At 41.1% G+C, this 20,894-nt stretch overlaps 2 protein-coding genes across 2 annotated transcripts in view; both read right to left on the bottom strand.

Moving 5' to 3' along the window:
• Nucleotides 1-20,894, bottom strand: part of LOC131901268 (sulfotransferase 2A1-like) — a 54,295-nt gene that overhangs the window by 16,020 nt on the left and 17,381 nt on the right. The window contains exon 4 of the mRNA XM_059252481.1: nucleotides 5,502-5,596. Within this exon, the coding sequence (XP_059108464.1) occupies nucleotides 5,502-5,596 (95 nt within the window). The remainder of the gene's footprint in view (nucleotides 1-5,501; nucleotides 5,597-20,894) is intronic.
• Nucleotides 18,478-19,699, bottom strand: LOC131901279 (heat shock cognate 71 kDa protein-like). Its single transcript, XM_059252492.1, has one exon. The coding sequence runs from the start codon at nucleotides 19,630-19,632 to the stop codon at nucleotides 18,478-18,480; it is 1,155 nt and encodes a 384-aa protein (XP_059108475.1). The 5' UTR covers nucleotides 19,633-19,699.

The raw sequence follows: 20,894 nt of genomic DNA, 5'->3' as shown, positions 1-20,894 counted from the left end.
AATGGATGATATCTACATGAGCAAACTAGGGGTGAGGGGCTAATGGAGGGCAAGGAAGGGAGGATGAGAACATAGTGGAATGGCAGGTTTGAGCTGGAACAGGAACAGACTGGGAGAGCAATGAAAGAAATAACATGATAAATGAAAACATCATGGGAATAGGGAGAAACAGAGTGGTAAGGAAGTCCCTAGGAATCCACAAGGATGACCCCTCTTTAGACTATTAGCAATAGTTGAGAGGGTGCCTGAACTGGCCTACTTCAGTGATCAGATGGGTGATTATCCTAACTGTCATCATAGAGCTTTCATCCCGTGACTGATGGAAGCAGATGCAGAGATCCACAGCCAGGAGCCAGGCCAAGCTCCAGGAGTCCATTTGATGAGAGAGAGGAGGGATTCTATGAGCAAGGTACATCAAGATCATGATGGGGAAACATACAGAGATGGCCAGCCAAATTAGTGGAAATGCATGAACTGTGGACTAACAGCTGTGGAGCCCCCATGTTACTGAACTAGGCCCTCTGGATAGGTGAGACTGTTGTTTAGTTTGAACTGTTTAGGGGGCCTCCAGGAAGTCGGTTCAGGATCTGTCCCTGGTGCTTGAGCATGCATTTTGGAGCCCAGTGTCTATGGTGGGACAACTTGCACAGCCTTGTTGCAGGGAGGAGGGGCTTGGACCTGTCTAAACTTACTGTACCAGGCTCAGCTGATTCCCTGTGGAAAGACCTTGCCTTGGAGGAGGGGGGAATGTGGGTTGGGTTGGGGGTGAATGCAGGGGTGCAAGAGGAAGGAGGAGAGGGGTATCTGTGGTTGGTATGTAAAATGAATATAAAATTTCTTAATAAAAATTTCTTAGTAATAATTGAAAAAAGGAACCTAGACACACAAGAATGTAGTCAAGCATTGCTGATAGCGACTTATTTGCCAGTGGTCTTGGTTTGCTGGCAGTGAGCACAGGCATGGCTCCTTTAAGAGATGGCTTTCAGGCTTAGTGCTAGCAACAATAATAGGCGGTGGCTCTTTTAAGAGGCCCTACTACCAAATACTTACATGGGGCTTATGAGCAGCTGGCAGCATGCTACTATGTGGCAGCATGGAACTAGAAACTTCCTAGAGGTCAGGAAGTAAACATTGCTCCCAATGCTGATGGTAAACACGCCTCTGCCATGAGACTAGACTCTCAGGGAACTGAAGGGGAGGAGCTAGTGTGAGCATTCTGTGATCTAATTTACATAGCACTTTTTTTGTTATCCATGTTTAATAAGGACAGAATTTTAAAGAGAGCCTCTAAACAGGTCACAGTGTGTTTAAAAATATGTATAGGCTTGGGAGAGAGAAAAAAAGAATATATATGGTCATTGATTAAAAAAATATAGTTTTTTAAAAAAAGAAATTTCCTTAAACAACAAGCCATATAAATACGGAAAACACACTAAGAGTCTGTATCCTGTATGCTATTGTATTCTCTTTAAATTTTTGACTCCTCATCAACAAATGAGAACTGCAAAGAAACATTTAATTATGAAAGTTGCTACATTAAACCAACCTATATATTTTAAAACTATCTTGACCTCAAAATTTAAGTCAAAAGATATGTTACTTTGGGAAAGAAATTCTGATTTTATTTCCACAGGAAATGAGAGGCTCTGGAGTCATTCAGGGTTAAGAAAAATCAGGTTTGAATGAGAAAGACCCCCTGAAAAATCTCCAGTGGAAAGGGTTACCCAGCTGATGTAATGTTTGAGAGACCATCTGTTGCAGTTCCCTCTGAGTTCTGCATCAGAACAACTTCAAGGCTGCTGGCTGAGATGATCCAGCCTCACAGAATACTTCAGTCAGAACTTGACCATAATCCTGAGTTTTCTCAGGATCCCCAAAAGATTACCAGAAGTCAAAATCAACTGCAAATAGTCTGGAGAGTTACACCCATGTTCCCAATAACACACTATGATTGTCATTATTTGGAGGGTTGGCTACAAGTTGTTATACATAATGGTCAGAAAAAAGACAAATGAAAGAGGTTAGATTCAAGAATCTTGTTCTGAAAAAGATAAAGGGGGGTATAGAAATGATAGGATAAAAGGGTAGACTACTGAATCTACTTCAATCCAAAAAAAAACAAACATTAATCTTATGTGTTTGATATTGATATGGATTTTGGTTTATTGATACAAATTTAAAGTTAATTTTGTTATAATGTATGTGTATTTCAACTCTTGTTTCAGGTATTATGTTTATGCTGCTAATTTTAAATGTAATATATAGTTAAGAAATATAGATTAATAGTCATCTATAATAGCAAATGTATAGTTGTGTTAGGTCTTATAGGTATACATAGGTATATTTCATATAGATAGGCAATCTTCAAACACTTCAAAGACCTACAGAATATTTAAAATGTTTTAAGAACATAGACTTTTCTGACAGTGAGACAGTAATCAACAATTACTTCAAAGAGGATGATGGGAATCAAAGAAATTCTATATGGAGTTTGTTTTCTTTATGGCAAAAGCTATCCACAGAGGTAAAGAAACTGACATTGCCTCAATTGCTAACAGTTACAGTCTGAACTTGACCAGCAGGGTGCTAGAAATGGGACTGCTGAACTTTGCCAAGATAGTGTAGGACAGTCCTTCAATATTCCCTGCTTAACAGAAAAGTCTGTCAGATATACTTGGCCTGAAGGCCAGCATTGGATGACTATCCAGGCAACCTGATGCCCTGCCATTAGGTAACTCTTTACTCTTCTGGGTTCTTTGATGGAGTTGAAGACTAGTTATAATTATAGTTTTCCTTAGTTATAATAGATAGTAAATTAGATACAAAATTTTAGACAGACCAAGATAAGATAGATAATTAAGTATTTTCTCTAATTTTGCCAAATGTAAATGGATCAGATACGATTACTCTAATTCCTACTTAATAACTGTTTTAGCTGTATATAGTTTTACTCTATTAAGGGGAAAACCTTCCTTTTTAATTAGACAAATAGGGGAAAATTATCTGTAACAATCCTTTCTAGACTATGAATATGTATTACTCATATTGATTAATAAAGAGCTGACAGACCAGTAGCTGGGCAGGAAGTTAGGCAGTAAAACCAAATTGAGAATGATTGGAAGGAGAGCAGATTCAGGAGATATGCCAGCCAGCTGATCAGGAAACAAGACATGGTAGAGGACAGGTAAAGCCATGAGACACCTGACAATACATACATTAATAAAAATGGGTTGATTTAAAGGTAAGACTTAGCTACTTACAAACCTGAGCTATCAGCCGAGCATTTATAGTTCACATTCAGCCTCTGAGTTAGTTATTTGGGACAAGGTGGTTGGGACAGGAAACTTCCTATTACATAGTCCTACCTACAAGATAAGCTAGGGCAATGATGCCACAAAGCTCATGAGAGTAACCATTGACGGGATTGATATGAAAATAACTGATTTTACTTAAGGCCTACTCTATGAAATGGGACACACAGCTGACACTGCTTTGTGGACCAGAGACTAGACAGACTGGGAACCTAGGGTAAAATCAAATAATACTGGTCTGAAAAATTCGTGACAAAATGACTCCAGATGGTGATCTGCTACGCTCTGAATAGTGCTTTGTACAGCCGCCATCGGAGAAGTTTTCTCCCAAAGCAGTTGAGGAGAAAAATAGAGATCCACAGACAGAGAATACACAGAGTTTGAGATACTTTTGAACAATCAGCCCTAAATGGTATGTCTCTACCAAATCTCTCACTTTAAATCTCAGACAACTCTCAGGAGAAGGAAGAGTGTTAGAGCCAGAGAAGAGGGAGGACACTAAGAAAACATGACCATCCACATCAACATAAGAAAAGCTCATATGAACCCACAGACTGGAGCAGCATGCATAGTGCCACACCAGTCTGCATCAATCCTCTGCTTATATGTTAGGGCCACAGATTAGTAATTTTGTGGTCTTCCTGGATGTATGATAATGTGGGTCTCTGCTTGTGCCTTCTCTTCTGCTGTTTTCCTTCTATTGGTTTGTCTTGTCCAACTTAGAGGAGATAATATTATTTCATCATATTGTACTTTATTTTGTTATATTTATTAAAAATAAATGAATGAAAACCTACCCACTAGAGTAAAGGTTAACAACTGAACTGTCATTTATACCTGCTGGTAGAGGGAAAATCCATTGTCTCCAATGAAGTGACACTGGATATATCAACCACTGCAGACAAAGTCTTCATGTGAAGGAGTAGTTGACCAACATGTACTAGACTCCACAGTTGTGTGTGTGTGTGTGTGTGTGTGTGTGTGTGTGTGTGTGTGTGTGTGTGTGTATGCTTTTATTTGGTTGCAGTTCAGTGGGTTTTTTGGTTATTGTTTTATTTTGTTTTCTTTCAGGAGGAATTTTGTTTTCTTTGGATTTTGTTTGGTTTTTCAGAAACAATTTAAGCTTGTGTGGATAAGGAGGAGGAGAAAATTTGGAAGAAATTGTGGGAGAGAAAGAATACATTCAAAATACATTTAAATTTAAAAATTCTTTTAAACAATAAAAATTTTTATAAGAGAAATAAAAATGAAAACAAAAAATTTACAGCTGTCAGTAACCTTCATCATCACCAGAGTCTACTTCTAAAAGGTACACAGTGGCTATAAGATTCTTTTCCTTTTAATTTAATTTAATTCTTCTTTTCCTTCTTAACTAAATTTTTGAACTAATCTAAGGATGAGAAGTGTTTTCTCTGACAGACTGCATATGTTTTTTCTTGTTCAGTAAAAATTACAATTGATATTTTTATCTGTGATATATAAATGATGGTTATCTTTCACTGATAATTTCCAAACTACCTAAACTTTTGAGTTGCTAATCAAATTTGAATATATTTGTGCTTATATGCTTGGTGTCATTATTATGTGTCCATCAGTAGAGGGAGAAATTTTTAACTATATGAAAATAAAATACACAAATGAACTTAAAATTATTTCAATTAATGATCTTGTAAATCAATGTCTCTTTTAGTCAAGGTTGACCTCAATCCTACCATACAAACAAGGATAACCTAGATACCCAGGCACTCAGTGCTGTTCATGTGACTTCAGCACTTGTGCTCTCCCATGATTCACAGATTTCCTGTCTTCATTCCTCTTGTTGCCATCAAGGGGAGATGACATACATTTGGGCACAACAGTGGAATGAAGCTGCTTTACAAATTCCCCACTGACCACTGAGTTATCAGGTGTATCAAATGTGTTCCATAGACAAAATCAAAAACCCTATAGTACAAATGTGAGCAACCCCACCCTATCCCATGGTGGAGTAGGACAAAGAAGTTGTGGGTGATGGACAAGGAGGCTGGAGAGAAAATTCCAGATGCAGCTCAATAAAAGACATAGGGCATAATCTCACTTTTATTGACTCTTCATTGACCTACCACTGACATGGGTATACTGAAGAATGTGAGGTGCTGCATGGGGTTAGTTTGTGAGAAACCTTGTGATTGAGGTAAGAATTTAATCTACCTGTTTCATGTCTTTGTAGCTCAGTAGCAGGAAGTTGTCACTTTCTCTCATGGACAGCCAGGCACGGGTGTGCTCAAACCATGATCCACATAACACTATGTGAAGGGAAGAGAAAAGTGTTGATTATAAAGAATGAAATGAGGTCTGCCTGATATTCTTCTCTTTTCTGCAAATGGCACACAGCTTTACTAAGAAAAATCAAACTGTGTTTCCAGTATACAACGTGACATTTAACACATAACACAGATAGTGACCTGATTAAATCAAGTTCATTAGTAAACTTATCATCTCACAGCTTTACCCCTGATGCCTCATAGAAACATCCTCCTGGTGGGCTACAATAATGGAGACATATTTTGAGAAAAGCAATCATATCAATACAGTAAGCCAGAGGGGTCTTTGCATGGCCATGCTTAGACTTTATATTACCATCATGTCTAAAGGTCTATCTTACCACTTTTGGAGGAAGATCCCCTCATCCTGGCATCTACCTCTAAGGTTCCACCACTTCTCAATAGTGACTCCTCAATACCCTAGCCTCCTAAACACAGACTACTAGAGACCTTCCAGGAATAGCATGCCACCTTCACTCCAAAGCTTCAATTACATTACCAGGGCTACTGTGATGTATTCTCAACAGTCACAGTGTCCTAACTGTTCTTGGTCTAGAGCTCTCTCTACATTTCTCAGATGCCATTGCACACTTGCATTTTTCATGATTATCTGAAGACCTAACTAAATCAAGTCAGAAGTGAAGTTAAGAGTTAAGCAAGGGTCAGAGCAGTAGGATGCATGAATTCAAGGAATCTAAGATTTGATTGAAAGCTGGGGTCAAATGATCTACAGAGAAGTAGTAGAGGGAAGTGAAATGCACAATACATGACAGAATTTTTTATTGAAAGCTGGGTGAAAATGATCTGCAGAGAAGTAGTAGAGGGAAAATAAATTGTACAATACATGACAGAATTAAGCCACTTAAAGAGATTGAAAGCTGGGCTCAGGTGATGTCTCAATGAAAAACATTTGCTTTGCATGTGTGAGGACCTGAGTTTGAATCCTCAGGAACCATTCAACAATGGTGATGCAGTAAATTTGTTACCCTAGTGCTCCTTCTATGACAGCCGGGACCAGCTAATCTGGCACACACAGTGATGAACAAGAAGAAAGAGACTCTGTCTCAAACAAGGTAGAAATTACGGCTCAACACCTGATGTTGTTGTTTGTCTTCCACACTCAAGCTTTGGCACAAGAATAGCCACATTTATACATTTGTAACCACACCAGCGTAAACACACATACCTATGCACATCCAAAGAAAACCTAAAAGCCAAGCCAAATGTGGCATACATCTGCAAGACTAAAACTCTGGAGGTCAAGACAAGAGAAGACCAGAGGTTCAATGTCTTTTTCTATTACATAGAAAATTTGTGGTCAACCTGGGATACAACAGATCCTGTCTGAAAACAAACAAAAAGGCAAAAGCATTTTAGGGATGGCACTAAGCATAAGCTAATGGCATATATGTAGCTGATAATTAACAGTGGTTCTGCCTAGAAAGTCATTTTAAAAGATATGTGTTTATTTGGAGTTACAATATCTCAATAAGGCTGCCTCCATCTTGATATGTAGACAAGCGTGCTCTTGAACTATTGATTCATTTGAATCTGTCCCATGAATATTGTGATTGCAGGTTTGCACAATAGTAATCAGCCTGGATATTTATTATTTTGTTACCTTTTAACTGATGTGTATCAAGTGATGAGACCTAATGGACCTATCCAACAACAAACAACCACAAGATCTGAGTGTTAGTGGGGAGTAATTTTCAATTAGCAGATAAGTAAGTACCTGTCTCTTGGTCCTAGAAAAACAGAAAGATTCAAAGACAGAGTTGGGAAGAATGTCATTTTGTATGACATTGGGAAGAATGATTCTCATCAATACAACAACCAGTTGAGTGAAACCAAACGAATGAATCAAGGTTGTATGACAACATTAATAATCACAATTAATTGAATCGAAGGAAATAAGTCATCAAGTAGAGAGAAAGAGGTGGAGAAAGAGGAAAGGGAGTAGAAAAGGGAGAGAGAGAGAGAGAGAGAGAGAGAGAGAGAGAGAGAGAGAGAGAGAAAGAGAGAATGTTATAAATGAACATTCAGAGAATATACAAGGCCCTAGAAACTTGTAGTTAATGAAATAATTTTTCAAAGATTTATTTTATTTTTTCTTTTTGTATATGTTTGTGTGTTTTCATATGAGTGTGAGTCTGTGTGTTTGTGTGTGCAGAGATGGAGGAGTGTCAGTTTCCCTGAAGTTGGAGTTATGGAAGATTGTGAGCCATTTGATGTGTGTACTGGGGAACAAACTCCCCTCCCCTAAAAAGCACCAAGTTCTTTTGAGCACCAAAGCATCTCTCCAGTGCCTAATGACATAATTTTCAAAAGTAAGTTATGAAAACAACTTTATTGCACAAGGAAGAGTAGAAATTAGCACAATTGATCTACACAATTACTAAATAGTAAATGAAGTAAATAGAGATACAAAAGAGAATGGTGTCATTTTGAAATAATAATGGGTAAAAAAGTGCTTATCACATAAACCTGAAGACCAAACTATCTCTGTAACCCACATAAATCAGAAGTAGACAACTGACTCCACAAAGTTGTTCTCAGGTTCTTACCAATGTTCTGTGAGATGTGTGTACCCACACAGACAATCACACACACACACACACACACACACACACACACACACACACACTCACACACCAGATTACAATAAATGAGATATTTTTAAAGGAAAAAAATCACAGTGTGAAGGCAAGTTGCAGGACTTGGGAAAAGCCAATAAGAACAAAGTTAATAATAAGAATATAGAATATATAGAATAAAGAATATAATAAGAAGATAGGAGTAGGAATTCCAAGATACCCCTCACTCTATGAAAAGAGGAAATCTAAAGTTTATAGGTATAGAAAATATATTTAATATCATTTCCTATAGTTAGGAATAGAGTGGTGGTGTTTAGTAGCTTTTAGTGTTAACTTTACACAACCTACAACCACCTCTTGACTGTCTCTCTGCTCTTGACTGTGGACAGAGGACTGTAACTTCCTGCTGACCTTCTCATCAATCATAAACTAACCTGAGTTGTAAGCAACACAAATTCTTTTCTCTCTAAAATGCTTTTTGTTAGAACAGATGCCAATTGAGATGCAGGCAAAATTTCAAACACCACATAGACAAGACCAGAAAAGAACCTCCCCTCATAATATTATAATTAGATAAAGGAAGTACATTGAAATTCACAAGAGAGAAACACCAAGTCAAATGTAAGGGAAAGTCTGTCAGAATAACAGATTTTTTAACTCAGACTTTAAAATGCAGGAGGGACTGGAAAGCTATACTTCAAGTTATAAAAGACAACCAATGACAACTACCGTACTCATCCAAGCTGCTTGTCATAACTCAAGTGTCAGGAGCCAAGTAGCCTAACTGATTCTCATGGGAAAAAGCAGTGTACCCAATCTTCCGTTAACAGTTTCAATAGCAACCATTTTTCAACAAGACCACAGTATGTACCTTTTGATCTACTCCCTGAAACATAATGGTTTGCTGTATGGTCCGTTGATCAGGCCCTGGAACAAAGAGACCTTTCCCTGAACCCTACCTTACCCTAACTTCCTCCTAGTAACTTTCCATACCCCTATCTACTTCTCCTAGCTCCTAGCATATATAAACCCGATTCCCCTTGCAATAAACGAGACCTTGACGCAACTCAGACTGACTTTGTCTTCCTTTATGCGCCTGGTCTCCTTTCTCTCTCACCCCCATTGATCTTTCAGGAGGTGCCTCCTCGGGTCTCATCAAATAACGTGGCCCGCGGGATGGGTCAAGTGGCGCCCGAACGTGGGGCTCGAGGCACAGTGACCTACCGGACGACGGATAACAAAAGGGGCCCCGGAGAGAATTAGGGTAGAGACGCCCGGACCGCATCACTCGTGCAACACGGGAGAGTCTTGAGGTAAGTGTCGTCCAATCGATCAATGGGAAAAAATTTATCTAAAGAGGCATTTTTTAAAGGAGATGAAAGGGAATCTTCGGGAGAGAGGATTAAGAGTTAAAAAAAAAGGATTTAGTAAAGTTCTTTCAATATGTGGAGGAGAAGTGTCCCTGGTTAGTGATTGATGGACCAGGAATTCACCCTTTGACTTGGAACAGGGTTGGAAAAGATATTAACAAATTAATCAGAGACGGGGAAAATGTCCCCGATGCCTTTTTTAGTTTTTATGGTGTGATTAGAGATTTTCTAAAGGAAGCAGAGGGAGATGGGCGTGTTTCACATTTACTAGCCCTTGCAGAGGATTTTCTCTCAAACTCCCCCTGCCTGACACCCAAGTGTCCAGAGGTTTATTACATCTACCGGTAAGAGCGCTCTCTGTCTTGTCTGTGTCTCTCTGTCTTGTTACTTTTGTTTTGTACTTTGCAGGCTCGATTTGTACTTTGCAGGCTCTCACTGGGACAGACGTGTCCAGACAGTGAACCTGGCGGCAAAGGGAGACGTCCCAGAGCCCTAAAGCCACCTCAGAGGTGACCATTTGGTTTAGGAGCATCTTTGGGTATCTTCCCCCACGGTGGGAGGAAGTGCCACTTTGTATTTTGTCCCGGGAATTTGTCAGAGCCATTTTGTGGGTTTTTTTGTATGTTTTGTTGTGATCATTGTTACTTTACTCTCTTCTTCTCCTCCAAGAAAAAAGGTGCATGTCTGACTGACAGGGATGTGGAAGCCCCTGATGTCTGTTTAATTAAGGACAGAGATCCTCCAGTCTGGATTGTTTTTGGTGTGATTGAGCCTGGAGGGTCAAAACCTCCCCCCCCCCCAAAGCACATCAAGCTGTCATTGTTCTTGGAGCTTTGTTGGTTGTTTTGTTGGGGCAAAGTTTTTTCGTGTGTCCTTGGTCTTGTGTGTAATGTGTTAATTGTTCTCATTGTTGACTTGACTGTGACGGACGCTATGGGACAGTTCCCTTCTTCTCCACTAAACCTTTGCCTAGCCCACTGAAAGGATGTGTGAGCCACAATAGAGGGAACTGGGTCCCCCACCCCCACTCCCCGACTGAACTGAGATAAACAGGTATCCCCTGCCAGGTGGGGCTTGCATACTGCAGGAGGGGCTTGCTAGCTGTGAATGAGGCCGTCGTCTCAGTGCTGATGTTCCGGTTCTTGGATTGTCTGTGTAAATGTTATTTGTTTTTGTCTACTAACCTCCCTTATTTTTCTAGAGGAAGAGGAGGAGAGAGAGGCATAACAAAGGCCACCTCCGTCCCTCCCTAGCTCTCTTGCTATCAGGACTGCAGCCAGCTGGCTGCTCTCAGGAGGGTGGGGGTGCGTGCTCTCGGTACAGGTGGGCAAAGACGGGAGCTTTGGACAGGGCAATGGGGACTGCCTGCAATTGACAAAAACTGTGTGAACACTGAACAGAGAATCTGACTTTAGTCAGAAGAGTTAACAAAAACTTTTTTTCAGGAACACTGGCAGCCAAGGACACGCTCTATGCCCACTGCTCCCCCTCCCTTCCTTTACTGTGATAACTTCAAGGTTTCTTCTGCCGGCCAGCAGCTTCTCTTGTTAACCCTTCTCTATCCTGGTATTGCTTAAAAAGAAATGGTAAATTACCAGTTCAAGATACTGGGAAAATTATGCTTTTGTTTCCACAGGAAAAATAAAAATTTACATGGGTTTTGGTCATTTGAGTTCAATGGGTTACAAATACTTGCCATCATTTAAGAGACTTGGTTTCAAATTATTGTTGGTTAAGATAAAAAAATGTTTAAAAAAATATATAAAATACAAGTTATTAGAATACGTAAAAACAAGGTATAAAGGTCTGAGGATAAAAAGGCTTATATAATGATTTAAAAAAATGACTTAAGATATATAAAAATAATGAAATATGTTTCAGATTTCTTTGTCTTGCTATTCTGCTGTTACATTGAGACTCCAAAGGGTCATAGCTGTAAAAATGTCTGTCTACTCTACAGGTATGAATGAAAAATGTGGCCACATGTATGTTTGGTTTTGAATGTCTGAGTTTGCATGTCCTTTGTGTTAAGAAATACAAGTTAATACTGGTCATCTGGCTATTCAGATACTAGTTTAAAACATAAACTGTTCTATTTAAATAAAAAAACTGAGAGGTATATTTGACTAATATATTTATAGGAGAACAAATTGGCCTGGTTATTGTTACCAAATTTAGAGATATTTTTAAGATTGGGCCTAGATTTGTTTGGCTCAGATACATTTAATAGATAATGGTCCTCAAACCTGTCAAAGATCTGGTAAATATGGCATTTACATTATTTGATAAAAAGCTTACTATAGCAAACAGAGACTCCAAGCTCCCCAGCTCCTAGCAATGACTCCCAAGGAATGGCCAATTCCCCTATGCTATGTCAAAAGTATGTAGCTCAGTCTATCGATCCAGTGAGGGTCTAATACCCCGAAGTTTATATTATACATTATATGGATGATTTGTTAATAGCAGGGAAATCTGTAGAAAAAACACAAAATGTAGCTCAAAAGATAATTATCACACTTCAGGACCGAGGATTTCATATAGCTCCAGAGAAGATACAAACCCAATACCCCTTCCTGTTTTTAGGGTTCGAGTTACACCCGGACCTCCTCTATACACAAAAAAATCCAGATTAGAAAAGATACACTTCGTTGTCTCAATGATTTTCAAAAGCTTTTAGGGGATATCAATTGGCTGCGACCCTATTTAAAAATAACCAAGGGAGAGTTACGCCCCCTTGAGGATATCCTCAAAGGAGACTCCGACCCTCAATCCCCTAGATACCTTACTGTGGAGGCAGAGAGGGTGTTACAAAAGGTTGAAACAGCCATCACTCAACAACACACGGGATATTTTGACCCAACTCTCCCATTGTATTTGATCATTTTTTCTACAGATTTTGCCCCTACAGGCCTGCTTTGGCAAGAGTCCGTACCTTTACTGTGGGTACATCTTCCTATTACTAAAAGAAAAATCCTTCCTACTTATCCTTCCCTGGTTTGCCAATCAATAATGTTAGGAATAAAAGCCTCCACTCGATACTTTGGACATGACCCTGATATTATTGTTATGCCATATGATAAAGAGCAACTTGAATGGTTATGCACCCATAGTCCTGACTGGGCCATTCTTGTCTGCACCTATGAAGGGAAACTTGATACACAAATGCCCAGCAATAAACTCCTACAATTCTTCTCCCTTACTTCTTTTGTTTTTCTTAAAAATACCCGAATGGAGCCCATCCCGGACTCCCCTGTGCTTTTCATAGATGGGTCAAATAATGGTAAAGCTGCTTATGTCCTCAATGGCCAAAAGAATGTTATGACAACCCCTTTCAAGTCAGCTCAGCTGGTGGAGCTATATGCTGCCCTTGCTGTCTTTAAAGGTTTTGAAGATTGCTCCTTTAATTTGTATTCAGACAGTAGATATGTGGTAGGGGCTTTACAGGCTTTAGAAATGGTCTCAATAATCCAACCCATTACTCCCACCTTTCAAATGTTTTCTGAATTACAAAAATGAATACGACAAAGGTCGCTACCCTTTTATGTTGGCCATATTCGTGCCCACACAGGCCTACCTGGACCCCTAGCTCAGGGAAATGAACTTGCCAATTCTGCTACACGTTCTATCTTGATTTCTCACTTGGAACATGATCAGGTAGCAGCTGCTCGTGAGGTGCACCGCCTTCATCACCTCAATGCTCAAACTTTGAGACTAAGGTTCTCAATTACTAGAGAACAGGCTAGGGAAATTGTAAAAAACTGTAAAAATTGCCTGATGCTCTTACCTGAACCTCATTATGGAGTAAACCCCAGAGGGCTTATACCTGGACAACTATGGCAGATGGATGTCACCCATGTTCCTTCTTTTGGCAAATTAAAGTTTATACATGTTACTGTAGATACCTTCAGTGGATTTATTTGTGCCTCTGCTCATAGTGGAGAAGCCACCAAAGATGTTATCAATCATATGTTACATGTCTTCACAGTGCTAGGTCAGCCGAAATGTATAAAAACTGATAATGGTCCAGGATATACTAGTAGCAAATTCAGACAATTTTGTTTACAATTAGGAATTAAACACATCACTGGAATATCCTATAACCCTCAAGGTCAAGGTATCATGGAGAGAGCTCACCAAACTTTAAAAAATACTCTTAATAAACTCAGCTCACAAGAGACATTATTTCCCCTTAAGGGAAACCACAAAGCTCTGCTTTCTCACGCCCTATTCGTATTAAATTTTCTGACATTGGACGCTTTTGGAAAATCTGCGGCTGAGCAACACTGGCACCCAGAAACCAAACAAGGATATGCGCAGGCCCTTTGGAAAGATCCAATAACTGGAATATGGGATGGTCCTGATCCAGTTATAATCTGGGGAAAGGGGTCTGCATGTATTTATGACTCCAAGGAAAATGGGGCTCGTTGGCTACCAGAAAGACTGATTAAGCCTTACTCTACACAGATTGCCTCCCTAGATTAAGGAAAAAATAACTGTTATGTCCAGGACACAACCCTGAGACAAAAATTCTCTCTTTTTCTTTCAGAAATGCCTCCGGCTTGGAAAATAAAGGGAGCCACGGACATCTCAATAGCAGGACCTGTTCATCGCGAGCCTTGGAAAACCAACCCCTGCTTCATCATTTGCTTACTACTCTTCCCCCTTCCCCTCTCCTGCATCTCCAAGGAAAGCCCCCATGCTATTAAAAAGCTTACCTGGCGAATTTTCACAGTAACAGGGGAGGAGGTCTGGAAGGTTACTACAAACCATGCTCCCTATTCCTGGTGACCATCACTCACTCCTGACTTCTGCCAGCTGGCTGCAGGAGTGGATTCTTGGGATATACCTACTATTGGCCAACACCAGTTAAATGGTACAGGGGTTCAAACGATTCCAAACTGCAATCAATTTCCTCACAGTCCTAAAACCACTTGGACAAGCCCTTGTGGGACATTCCATGATAATGACCCTGCTGTGATGACTGCCCCAGGCTGTGTTAGTCCTACAGCTCATTGTAGGTTAGCACAATCTGACTTTTATGTCTGCCCTAAGGATGGTAGAAGCCGAGCCATGGCTGCTAGATGTTGGGGATTCGAGACCTTCTTTTGTGCTCGATGGGGTTGTGAAACTACAGGGGCAGCTTACTGGGAACCAACTTCATCTTGGGACCTTATTTCAGTTACAAGGGGATACAGTAAGCCTAGCACAAATAAACATTTTTGCTTTAGCTCCTATACTGGGACAGCCTATAATCCAGGGCTATCATTACCTTTAAACATAACCTTCACCCCTCAGGGTAGGGCGAATCGAGAATGGCCCTCAGGAAAAACATGGGGACTCCGCTGGTATCTTGATGGTACAGATAAAGGAGTCATTTTCAAGATCTTGCTAACAATAGAAAACCTGTACCCACAGTCGGTAGGACCCAATATAGTTCTCTCTGACCAAAAAGTTCCCTCCAATCATGAAAAGGTGCCATCACCTCCTTCCCCCTCACCTCATCCTCGTCCCTTTCCCTACCATACAGGCACCGTGACTACCATTGTAGGTTCCAGTAATGGCACTCTCCTTACTCCTTTTGGAGGAATAGGAGATAGATTGTTTAATTTGGTCCAGGGAGCTTATCTGGCCCTAAATGCCACAAATCCAAACAGAACCTTGGGTTGCTGGCTCTGCCTTACCTCCAGTCCCCCTTATTATGAAGGAATTGCCTTTCAGTCTACTGCCAATAACCTTACTTCCCCGAGCAATAGGTGTCAGATTAAGCCACATAAACTAACACTCCCTGAAGTCTCAGGACAAGGTTCTTGTCTGGGCAAGATTCCATCAACCCATAGTCACCTCTGTAAACAAACTCTGACACCCTATAAAGGGAGCTATTATCTTGAAGCACCCAACGGGTCCTACTGGGCCTGTAACACAGGATTGACCCCTTGCATATCTGCTCAGATATTTGATGATTCCCATGAATTTTGTGTGATGGTCCAGTTATGGCCTCGTGTCACTTATCATCAAGAAAGCTCAGTGATGGAATTCTTTGAGCAGAGAGGCAGATACACTCGAGAACCTGTGTCTATGACTATTGCCCTATTGTTAAGTATTGGAGGCATTGCTGCAGGAGTTGGTACAGGAACTGCTGCCCTCGTGCAGAGCAACCACCTTATGCAGTTACAAATGGCTATGACTACTGACCTAGAGGCCATAGAAAGATCCATTTCTGCCCTGGAGAAGTCTTTAACCTCGCTCTCTGAGGTTGTGTTACAAAATAGAAGAGGTCTGGATTTACTATTTTTAAAGGAGGGAGGGTTATGTGCAGCCTTGAAGGAAGAATGCTGCTTTTATGCCGATCACACTGGGGTAGTTAGAGAATCAATGGAGAAACTAAGAGAAAGATTAGCACAAAGAAAACGTGATTTTGAAAATCAAAACAATGGGTTTGAGGGCTGGCTAAAGGGGTCCCCTTGGCTTTCTACTCTGATCCCCACCCTCCTGGCCCCCTTGATCATTTTCCTTCTCCTCCTCACCTTTGGTCCTTGGGCTTTTCAACGACTAACACAATTCATCAAAAATCAGATCGATTCGGCCCTATCAAAAACTGTTTCAGTACATTACCATCGGACAGAAACTCGAGAGGAAACTATTGAAACAGGTGAAAGGCTCAGGTTCAGTGGCCTACGAACCTAAAAACCCCTATAACTAAAAGCTAGAGGGTACTCAATGACGGGAATAGTATGGGGCCTGTGCTGGGAGCACAACGTACAGAGGTCGCCAGAGACCGGCTCAACATGGCACGTTGCCAGACAGGACTGCACCCCATATAGCCTAAGACAGGGGCCCTCTCAATTTATGACCAAAGCCTGCTTTGGCCATTTTATAGAAAGAAGGGGGAATTGTCAGGAGCCAAGTAGCCTAACTGATTCTCATGGGAAAAAGCAGTGTACCCAATCTTCCGTTAACAGTTTCAATAGCAACCATTTTTCAACAAGACCACAGTATGTACCTTTTGATCTACTCCCTGAAACATAATGGTTTGCTGTATGGTCCGTTGATCAGGCCCTGGAACAAAGAGACCTTTCCCTGAACCCTACCTTACCCTAACTTCCTCCTAGTAACTTTCCATACCCCTATCTACTTCTCCTAGCTCCTAGCATATATAAACCCGATTCCCCTTGCAATAAACGAGACCTTGACGCAACTCAGACTGACTTTGTCTTCCTTTATGCGCCTGGTCTCCTTTCTCTCTCACCCCCATTGATCTTTCAGGAGGTGCCTCCTCGGGTCTCATCAAATAACGTGGCCCGCGGGACGGGTCACTCAAGGAGAAATAAAATTTTACATGCAAAAATTATGCAAAATGTATTTATGCCCATCCACACAGCTTTACAAAATATATTTATGGGAGCCCTTCAGACTGAAGTGAAAAACAGATATGTCCATAAGACTGCAATACACACAAGATTGCTTTACCAGTCTCTAATATGGGACAGTACCAGTAAAGTACCAGTAAGCCATGAGCCACATGGCAACTTATAGATTAATAAAAATGGGTTAATTTAAGATATAACAACTGGATAACAAGAAGCCTGAGCCATTGGCCAAAAAGTTTAAATAATATAGTGTCTGTGTGTTTATTTGTGTCTAATAGGCTGCAGGTCCAGGCAGGACTAGAGACAATTCCAGCAACAAATGGCACACAACAGCTTGAGTTTCCACCTGAAACCTGAGAATATTTAATAAGCAATTCTAAACAAAGCTAAAAACAGCTTCCTGATTGTCTCTCTCAAATTAGCCACAGCCTGCTTGCTTGCGCTACTCTATGGCGGGTTTGTGGCGAGCAAGCTTGACCTATGCCACATTACACAGAGGTGTCTCCAAGCTGTGTACTATGCTCCATGGGGGATTTGGTCTTTGCTAGTACACACACACACACAAACACACACACACACACACACACACACACACACACACACACACACACAGAGAGAGAGAGAGAGAGAGAGAGAGAGAGAGAGAGAGAGAGAGAGAGAGAGAGAGAGAGAGAGAGAGAGAGGTTTCTGGGTTATATGCTGCTTTGATAGAGGCATAGACCCACTGCCTCCCAGAGTCAGGCAGTTAACATAGTTCCTCAGAAGCTGGAGGTAAACATAGTTCCACCAAATTGGAAATCTGAGGAAAGTGGAGCCAGCAGCCACAGCTGCCCTTTCAGTCTTAGTAATGATTTAGTTTAAAGCAAGAGATTCACAATAAGAGAGATTCAGATTGGACAGTTTACAGTAGGTATGAAAGTATATGTAGACTTGGAAGAGAGACAAAAAGGAATATATACAGCTATAAAAAGAAATAGTTTTGAAAATAAAGTCTTTAAGAGAAAATAAAAGTAATATAAAAAATAAGCCACATTAAGATGGATATCACACAGAGAATCTAGATTGTGTCTTCTTTGAGATTTTTAACTGCAGAAAGACATTTGATTGTAAAGACTGCTAAATTAAGCATTTATATATATTAAAGGTATCTTGACTTCAAAATTTTGATCTAAGGATATGTTGCTTTGGAAAGGAAGTTCTGCTTTTGTTTCCACAGAAATCAAGGGGTTATGGATTTGTTCCAGATTAAGATACACCAGGTTTAACAAGCCAAGACCCCCTGAAACGTCTCTGATGACACCATGGCCCAGATGATCCAACATTCAGAATGGTGTCAAGGCAACTGGCTCACACAATACAGCCTCATGGACTACTCCATAATCTTAAAATTTTCTTTATGTTCTGATAAGAAATATAGCACTCTCACTCAGCAGGAAGTAGTATGAGAAGCTATGCACAAATTCCCAAATATACCAGGCTGGCTTTGGAGATGGAATTGGCTCACTCCTTCTCTAAACCCAAGCATATTTCTAAAAAAATGCTGAGAGATTATTCTGTCCCATATTAGAACCCTCTGGTGTGGGACAGACAAAAAACAATATTTTATTCAGTTCTTTTCCATTGAAGAAGTCTTGCAGAAGCTTCTGGATCTTGGGGATTCTGGTAGAACCACCCACCAGGACAATGTCATGGATCTGTGACTTGTCTAGTTTGGCATCTCGAAGGGCCTTTTCTACAGGGTCCAGAGTGCCTCGGAACAGGTCAGCATTTAATTCTTCAAATCGAGCACGGGTAATGGAGGTATAGAAGTCGATTCCCTCATAGAGCGAATCAATCTCAATACTGGCCTGGGTGCTGGAGGAGAGGGTACGCTTAGCCCGTTCACAGGCAGTACGCAGACGCCTGACAGCTCTCTTGTTCTCACTGATGTCCTTCTTGTGCTTCCGCTTAAACTCAGCAATGAAATGGTTGACCATTCGGTTATCAAAGTCTTCTCCACCCAAGTGGGTGTCTCCAGCTGTTGATTTGACTTCAAAAATTCCATCCTCAATAGTGAGGATTGACACATCAAAAGTACCACCTCCCAAGTCAAAAATCAGCACATTCCTTTCAGCTCCAACCTTCTTATCTAACCCATAAGCAATAGCAGCAGCAGTTGGTTCATTAATAATTCGAAGCACATTGAGCCCGGCAATAGTTCCAGCATCTTTTGTTGCCTGTCGCTGAGAGTCATTGAAGTAGGCTGGCACAGTGACCACAGCATTGGTGACAGTCTTCCCAAGATAGGCTTCTGCAATTTCCTTCATCTTCGTCAGAACCATAGAGGACACCTCCTCTGGGTAGAAACTTTTTGTCTCTCCTTTGTATTCTACTTGGACCTTGGGCCTGCCTGCATCATTCACCACCATGAAAGGCCAGTGCTTCATATCAGACTGAACAACAGCATCATCAAACCTACGTCCGATCAAACGTTTGGCATCAAAAACTGTGTTGGTGGGGTTCATTGCAACCTGATTCTTCGCGGCATCCCCAATTAGTCGTTCTGTGTCAGTGAAAGCCACGTAGCTCGGTGTGGTTCGGTTACCCTGGTCATTGGCAATTATCTCCACCTTCCCATGCTGGAAGACACCCACACAGGAGTAGGTGGTGCCAAGATCGATGCCAACTGCAGGTCCCTTAGACATGGTTGCTCGTGTGTAGGCCTGTGCTGCGCTAGCGACGAGACCGCACGAATCCCCCGAAAGCTGCCTCCGCGTTAACCCCGATGAAGCTGTTGCTTATGGTGCAGCTGTCCAGGCCGCCATTCTGTCTGGAGACAAGTCTGAGAATGTTCAGGATTTGCTGCTCTTGGATGTCACTCCTCTCTCCCTTGGTATTGAAACTGCTGGTGGAGTCATGACTGTCCTCATCAAGCGCAATACCACCATCCCTACCAAGCAGACACAGACTTTCACCACCTACTCTGACAACCAGCCTGGTGTGCTCATTCAGGTGTATGAAGGTGAAAGAGCCATGACCAAGGATAACAACCTGCTTGGAAAGTTTGAACTTACAGGCATACCTCCAGCACCCCGTGGTGTTCCTCAGATTGAAGTCACTTTTGACATTGATGCCAATGGCATCCTCAACGTTTCTGCTGTGGATAAGAGCACAGGCAAGGAGAACAAGATCACCATCACCAATGACAAGGGCCGCTTGAGCAAGGAGGATATTGAGCGCATGGTCCAGGAGGCTGAGAAGTACAAAGCTGAAGACGAGAAGCAGAGAGACAAGGTTTCCTCCAAGAATTCATTGGAGTCCTATGCTTTCAACATGAAAGCAACAGTTGAAGATGAGAAACTTCAAGGCAAGATCAATGATGAGGACAAATAGAAGATTCTAGACAAGTGTAATGAAATCATCAGCTGGCTGGATAAGAATCAGACTGCAGAGAAGGAAGAGTTTGAACACCAGCAGAAAGAACTGGAGAAAGTCTGCAACCCCATCATTACCAAGCTGTACCAGAGTGCTGGTGGCATGCCAGGAGGAATGCCTGGGGGCTTCCCTGGTGGAGGAGCTCCTCCATCTGGTGGTGCTTCTTCAGGGCCCACCATTGAAGAGGTGGATTAAGTCAATCCAAGTAGAGGTGTAGCATTGTTCCACAGGGAAACAATTGAAGGACCCAAATTTAGCAAGTTTCATAGCAGTTTTAAATTTAGGCTGCTACAATAAATTACTGGGCATTCTCAATACTTGAACACGGAACATGTGCACAGGGAGAGGAAGTAAATAAACATTGCACTTTATAAAGCACTGTATCCTAAACGGAAAATGCAATGTCTAATAAAACAGGTGGAAAATGGAATGTCTAATAAAATTATTTAAATTGGCAAAAAAAAAACAACAATATTTTATATAAAGCAGGTTGATTATAAATGAAATCTCTTTCTAAAGAAAAAGAGGATAA

The sequence above is a fragment of the Peromyscus eremicus genome, unplaced genomic scaffold, assembly GCF_949786415.1.
Source record: "Peromyscus eremicus unplaced genomic scaffold, PerEre_H2_v1 PerEre#2#unplaced_67, whole genome shotgun sequence".
In the NCBI taxonomy this organism is placed as follows: Eukaryota; Metazoa; Chordata; class Mammalia; order Rodentia; family Cricetidae; genus Peromyscus; species Peromyscus eremicus.
This window is presented reverse-complemented; position numbering and strand designations above follow the sequence as displayed.

Coding starts and splice junctions, on each gene's coding strand:
- LOC131901279 (XM_059252492.1), bottom strand. CDS start 19,632: ATGTCTAAGGGACCTGCAGTTGGCATCGATCTTGGCACCACCTACTCC.